Consider the following 7,386-nt stretch of genomic DNA (forward strand, 5'->3'; position numbering starts at 1 on the left):
GATACAGACCACACACACACACACACACACACACACACACTACCACATTTCCTATACCCCCGCTCTGCTTTTTTTTTTCCCTTTCGCTCCGCACGGCACTCAGCTCAATTGCTTTCATCTCCGCGACTGAGTGGCGCGTGGCGCGACACAACGAGTCGATAATGAAATTCGTTGCCAACTTTTTTAATAATCGAATTTTATCGATTCATTGTTGCAGCCCTAGCTTGATATCAAACCAACATTTTTACACTGGCCCCAAAACCTAGTGATCAGCTGCATCAGTTAGTCAGGAACTTGACTGTTCACAGGTTGTAAAATATTGTTCAGCTTCACCATTTTCATCTAGGAGTTTACATCTGTGTGTGTGTGTGTGTGTGTGTGGGTGTGTGTGTGTGTGTCTGTAACCTGTGTCAGCACTGCAGTAGTAACTAGTACTTTCTTACACCTGGTTGCCAATACACCAGATGTTGTTATTATCAATGAGGAGTCCAGTGAGGTGGACATTTTGGAGGTAGGCTGCAGCTTTGATTCCAGCATGGAGGAGTCTTTCTACCCCAAGGTAGTTAAATACCAACCAGTCCTAAACACCATCTCAGAGCTGGGCTATAGGTGACGCTACTAGTTTTCATATTTGGTAGTCTAGCAAACACACAGGTTGGTAATAAGAGGGCTGCAACAACTTGGGATGGCCAAAAAGAGGCTAAACAGCTGGCAAAGTACTGTGCCATATCTGCTATTATTGGCAGCTGCCACATATGTCGGAGACGCTGCTACTTATACCCTTAAGAACTGAGTATTGTGCTACTTATACCCTTAAGAACTGAGTATTGTGCTACTTATACCCTCAAGAACTGAGTATTGTGCTACTTATACCCTCAAGAACTGAGTATTGTGCTACTTATACCCTCAAGAACTGAGTATTGTGCTACTTATACCCTCAAGAACTGAGTATTGTGCTACTTATACCCTCAAGAACTGAGTATTGTGCTACTTACACCCTTAAGAACTGAGTATTGTGCTACTTATACCCTTAAGAACTGAGTATTGTGCTACTTATACCCTTAAGAACTGAGTATTGTGCTACTTATACCCTCAAGAACTGAGTATTATGCTACTTATACCCTTAAGAACTGAGTATTGTGCTACTTATACCCTCAAGAACTGAGTATTGTGCTACTTATACCCTTAAGAACTGAGTATTGTGCTACTTATACCCTTAAGAACTGAGTATTGTGCTACTTACACCCTTAAGAACTGAGTATTGTGCTACTTATACCCTTAAGAACTGAGTATTGTGCTACTTATACCCTCAAGAACTGAGTATTGTGCCACTTATACCCTCAAGAACTGAGTATTGTGCTACTTATACCCTTAAGAACTGAGTATTGAACTGAGTATTGTGCTTGTTAAGTGATATTGTGAAGATTTGCTGCGTGTCACTGGTCCGTGAGTTTGCGTATGTATTGTACTGCATCGGTATTATTTGTGTCCCTGTACTATTTTTCTTCATGTGGACATAAATAAATTATTAAAATGTGTCTGTGTGTGTGTGTGTGTGTGTGCAGCTTTAACAGGGACTGGAGGTACCATAAAGAGGAGCGGGTTTGGATCACCCGGGCTCCGGGGATGGAGCCCACGCTGAAGACCAACGCCTACGAGAGAGGGACCTACTACTTCTTCGACTGCCTCAACTGGAGGAAAGTGGCCAAGGTAAACACCGGTTTCATTTGTCTTCCTGATGTACAGCTTTGTTAACAACTCAGATTATGTCAAAACTAACAATTATTTTAATAATCGATTTCCCTGCAGGTTATTTTCTACATTCATTGTGTCATTGTTGGGTCTATAAAACATAAAAAAACATAGTAAGTCATTGTTTCCCAGAGCCCAAGGTGTCGTCTACAAATACTTTTATTTTGTCCGACCAACAGTCCAAAATCCAAACATAATTCAGTTTAATATCATGTTAAGAAGAAGCTGACTTCAAACGATTAATCGGTTTTCAAAATAGCTGCAGATTATTTTTCTGTCACTCAACTAAACTGCAATTTGAATTGGCTATAACCTAGAAATTATGTTAATCTTCAAAGTTAATTTATTTTAAAGTTATTCAGGAGCTGTTTATCAAATGAAGAGTTTCATGGTGTCCATGTGAAGAATGTAACAGTTTCTTTAAAGTGCTCATATTCTGCTTTTTGGCTTTTTCCCTTACCTTTATTGTGTTATATATCTTTTTTGTGCATGTTATAGGTTTACAAAGTGAAAAAAAGCCCCAAAGTCCCCCCCAAAGGGACTTACCATCTCCAACAGAAAACACTGTTCACAAACTGCTCCAAACAGCTCTATTGTAGTCCAGCCTTTACTTCAGAGACAAACGTGGTCACTTTGTAACACACGTTATAATGCTCGCCTAGCTGCTAGCATAGCACGCCCTCATACTCTGCTTCTGACTGGCTAGTAGTCCTTACCTAGGTACTGTCAGGACACGCTCTCATACTCTGCTTCTGACTGGCTAGTAGTCCTTACCTAGCTACTGTCAGGGCACGCCCTCATACTCTGCTTCTGACTGGCTAGTAGTCCTTACCTAGCTACTGAGCATGTGCGACTCCCAACAAAGATGTTACAGCAGTGAGAGGTCTCACTCTGTAGCTAAAACAGAGAGCTCAACACACAGGGTGAAAAGAGGAGCTGCAGCAATGTGCAGTACAACAAAAATATGTTTTTTGAAAATTAAACCATGTAAACCTATTCTGATATAACCTCTAAATACAATTATGAACCTGAAAATGAGCAGAATATGAGCACTTTAAAAGCAATTCCAGCCTGTAAAAAACATATATTTAAGGATTGTTGTCCTTTTGTAATCAAAAAGAATTTCAACAGTTAATAATTTATCAAAATAGTTTCTGAATAAATTTATTGCCACGTGACTTATTGGCAAACACAGCTTCAGTTATATTTATGTTTTTTATTGATGAATGCTATTGGATTTGACCATTTAAAATAATAGTTAAAGCTTTATTTTGTAAAATAAACTCGGAATGATTCCAGGTTTTCCACTAGGATGTTTCCCAGCATCAGGACTAGGGATGTCCTGATCAGGTTTTTTTGCCCTCGAGTCCGAGTCATTTGATTTTGAGTATCTACCGATACCGAGTCCCGATCCGATACTTCTATAATATATAAAAAAAGAATAAAGAAGAGCGAAAAAAACAGATCCAGGATGTTCCTTATTTTTTATTTAATTCACCTTATTTTAACATTCAACAACTCTGTTAACAAACAGAGCCCTTCTGTTACATATCTCACAGTTTGCTATGGCAATGTTGTTGTCATCAACTTTATAATACCTCCAGACCTCAGACATACTCGCGCTTTCCGCTTCAAGCTGCTTCCGTGTTCTACTTTGCCGGCATTTAACCAATAGCGTCTCCGCAACAAAGTGATGTCATGCCGCACGCGTTGCTGTTTCTGTGTGGAGTCAAAAGGGTCTAACTCTGTGCCACCGCATAACTATAGATGTGTTAAAAAATAATGAGAATATATATATACATATATATCCCAGTCCTGATCGGGAGGTAACGTCCGATTCCGATCGAGTCTGAAACCACGTGATCGGGCCCGATTTCCGATCACGTGATATGATCTGGACATCCCTAATCAGTACAGCTGAGTTTTATTTTGATAGTTCACTCGTTAGACCAAACATGCAACTCCTCAACACCGAGGAGGAAATGTAATAACCTGTAAACTCATATCAAACATTCATGGTCTTTACTTTATCACCTTTATACAATCCCTGTATAGAAAGGAGTCAAATATTTGGAACAACAAATGTATTATATAGAAAAGAAGGGAGGAAATGTGGAATCAGAGATGCCCACTGTTAAGATAATTATCTATCAAAGAATGGACAAAATCGCTGGAGTTCTCACAAAAGTTTGTTTACTTGCAGCAAGTAGTCAGTTTACAGCACTTCAGCATAAGTACAGAAATGACTAATGATAGTCTTTAACAGCAGCTTTTTATAGAGGAAAAGGGAGTAATATTACAAAGGAAATACCGTCTTCTTATCTCTGGCCCGCCGTTTCCTCCACATGTGCTCTGCCCTCAGGGGCATTTTGCTCTTTTCACAAAGTCAGTGGCTCTCATGATTATCTCATGAGAAACAGAAATAGTTGCACACGGACTTCATGCAAATAGTTTAAAGCAGCCATATTATGCTCATTTTCAGGTTCATAATTGTATTTTACGGTTGTACCAGAATAGGTTTACATGGTTTAATTTTCAAAAAACACCATATTGTTGTTGTACTGCACCGCTCTCTCTCACTGCTGCAGATCCTCTTTTCAGCTGGTCTCTGTTTTAGCTACAGAGTGAGACCTTTTTTCTTCTTCTTCTTCTTCTGTACTATCTTTGATTGCACATGTGCAGTAGCTCAGATGTAGATCATGTCAGCTAGCTAGCTCCATAGACAGTAAAAGAAAGGCTGTTTCTACAACTTCGGTCAGTTACAAGGCAGGATTAGCTGGGAGACTTCTAAATGAGGGCGCACATGTAAGTAGTTCCTTTTGTAGATTATGGTGAACTTGTGTGTGTTGTAGCAGTGCTTTGCTATTGAGAACGAGGTAGCATGCTAGTGTTAGCATGCTAGCGTTAGCATTAGCGTTAGCATGCTAACGCTAGCGAGCTAATGGTTGCGGTTAGCCTGCTCATTTCGGCTTGTGACGTCACAAGCCGTGCCGATTTTGACCAGCTCACCCAGAGACTGAAGGCAGGACACATTCAGAAACTGTATCTCACTCTAAACACCATGGGTGGATTTTTCAAAGTTTGTATGTGTGTGGAAGCACCAGAGACACAAAAGAACACCCCAAATCCCAGAAAAAGTGTTTTTTTCATAATATGGGCACTTTAACACTAAATGAAGCAAAGACTATAGCAAACATAACTTTTCTAACACCCACAAGTCGCTGAGTTAGAGTCCTACGTTAATAATTAACGTGTAGGCAGCCAGCGGGACATTAATAATAACGTAAATCGACTACCACAAGTTTGGCAAACCATCAAACGCTTATTCATTATTTTACGAACATCTAGCGAAAAACAGACCCTAGGTCGTAGCTAAAGCAAGAAGCAAGCTAACGTTAGATGGCCAATGCTGAGCTAAACATGTTTGCTAACCTATCAGGGTGTGTTTTCAGGTGCCTGATAAAATTAGATGTGGTTGAGCCAGAATCCTTTATCTTGATACCACATATTTTGCATCCAGCACTTCTTTTGTGTGGGCCTTGTTGTCTGAAATTTGTAGGGATACACCGAATCCAGGATTCGGTGCATCCCAGAAAAAGTGTAGTTTGGCAGTACTTTCAGTCAAAAGAAGGCCATTCAAGTCCAGCTACATGTTTAATCTGCAATGCTGATTAGTCTGGTGGTGGCGAGGACCCTAAACTATACACAACATCACCGCTGTTACAACATCTGGTATGAAACATCCGAAAGAATACGAGTTGTGATGAAGGAATCTACAGACAGCAGCCAAAATGCAGCAACTTCAGGTACGGCAAAGGAAGGACAGTCACTGTTTACTTCATTAATGAGTTTACTGTGTTCATGGACTGAGGATGGGACGAGGATTCAGCAGAATCTTAACCAGGGGATTCGGTATTCAGCCGAACCCTAAAAATCTGGATTTAGTGCATCCCTAGAAATTTTTAAAGCCGAAGCTTCTGATGAACGGCGGCAGCAGCTGCTGCAGTGCTCGACATGTTTGTTTCCCTCTCTCACGTGTGACCGCGCAGCAGCAGATACAACGTATTGCGTGTTTCGTAGGTAGGTTATAGGTCACACAGGAAGGGGAATAACATTCAACTCATCAGACGTTTGTGCCGCATGTCTAGTCTGAAGTTACTGTGTGAATAGTCTTACTGTGTGTGCGACTCAAGTCCGAGTCTAAAAACTCGAGTCCCCATCTCTGGGTGGATTTGAGAAGGAGGAACCTTCACGCTATACAAGTCAAAGGAGATCGAGAGTTTCTTTCCCCTCCGGTGGAGGCGGGACTTAAATGCGCTCTGTCACTTTCAGGGAAACTCTGGAATATGGCGAGCACAATGTAAAAAAAATGACACCATAAAAGTAAATCTGACTTCCTGTCTCTTTTTTCTTTTCAGGAGTTTCATCTGGAGTATGACAAACTAGAAGAGCGACCTCACGTTCCCTCCACATTCAACTACAATCCTGCCCAGCAGGCCTTCTGATTGGCTCTACCTCCTGCCTGCCTGCCTGCCATTGGCCCTCCTGGGTCATCACTCATCGCCCCTCTAGGTTTTTCCACCTCCACACACTCAAAAGTGAATCTGGCCAATAAGGACTCGGGACGGGAGAGGACGTCCTGGCTCCTGCTCTCTCTCCCAAAACACATTTCTGAATAGACTCTATGATTTTAACTTTTTCGGATTATTTCTTTGTTCTTTACCTCATTTTCTGTTCTGTTTTTTATTTCCCACTCCTCCCTCCCTCCATGAGTTTGGTTCGGACTTAATGTCGACAGACAGCACAAACAAACACGGACACAAGCACTGTAAATAACTGTCCCTCTGATCGAGTGATTCGTGTTTCTATCACGTCTTAAGAATTTGACTATTTTTGTCTAAGAGAAGCTTTTAAAGAAGAACCAGATTTTAAACACAGAACACAGAAATCAATCACCCCTCAGGCGGATAATTATTTTGCACCGTGCACACACTGTGTCGCACCCCTCTGGTCTTTGGCAGGAAAATATTTAGCATTTTTCTCCATTTTTACCAGGTTTTTCCAGCAGCATTACAAACACACACACACACACACACACACACACGTCAGCAGACAGCGGACAGTCAGGAGAGGAAATGCAATGTACATTGTAGCACTATTTCATAATAAAAGAAGAAAAAATATCTTTTGGTTTGTTTTTATGTGGCGATACGTGAACCAGCAGAAGCTCCTATTTTTCTTTTTTTTTTTTTAACTTAATAAGTTAGAAGCAGATAGAAAAAGTCACTCTGAGTGGGATGTGTTAGGCATTTTGAATTTAGGCATTTTGGTTTTCCACCAGGCAATTTTCTTATTGATTCAGAAATATTCTGGCATTATTCTACATTTTTCTTGTAGGCAACAAATCCCATGTGCAGATCTCTTAATACCGAAACAGCTGACTGTAGTTTTTAGCAAACATGTACGTAAATTACAAAAAAAAAAGTAAACACGGGAGCCAAACCCCCGGTCTCCTGGGTGAAAGTCCTGTGTTTGTTCGACCCATCCATCCCTACACGGACTGTTGCAAACTTTGATTAGAAACGGAATAAAAATCAACCGTAATTCAGGATGTAGTTTAGTTGTGTGGGAACA

General features: G+C 40.8%; 1 protein-coding gene across 5 annotated transcripts in view; it reads left to right on the forward strand.

Moving 5' to 3' along the window:
- The window catches only part of LOC116051996 (CCR4-NOT transcription complex subunit 2-like), a 36,599-nt gene extending 29,674 nt beyond the window's left edge, over nt 1–6,925 (forward strand). For all 5 annotated transcript variants that reach the window (XM_031302481.2, XM_031302484.2, XM_031302483.2 and 2 more), the window contains 2 exons: nt 1,566–1,710; nt 6,171–6,925. In XM_031302481.2, the coding sequence (XP_031158341.1) occupies nt 1,566–1,710; nt 6,171–6,257 (232 nt within the window). In that variant the 3' untranslated portion in view covers nt 6,258–6,925. The remainder of the gene's footprint in view (nt 1–1,565; nt 1,711–6,170) is intronic.
- Nucleotides 6,926–7,386: the final 461 nt, after the last annotated feature.

The sequence above is a fragment of the Sander lucioperca genome, chromosome 20 (assembly GCF_008315115.2).
Source record: "Sander lucioperca isolate FBNREF2018 chromosome 20, SLUC_FBN_1.2, whole genome shotgun sequence".
In the NCBI taxonomy this organism is placed as follows: Eukaryota; Metazoa; Chordata; class Actinopteri; order Perciformes; family Percidae; genus Sander; species Sander lucioperca.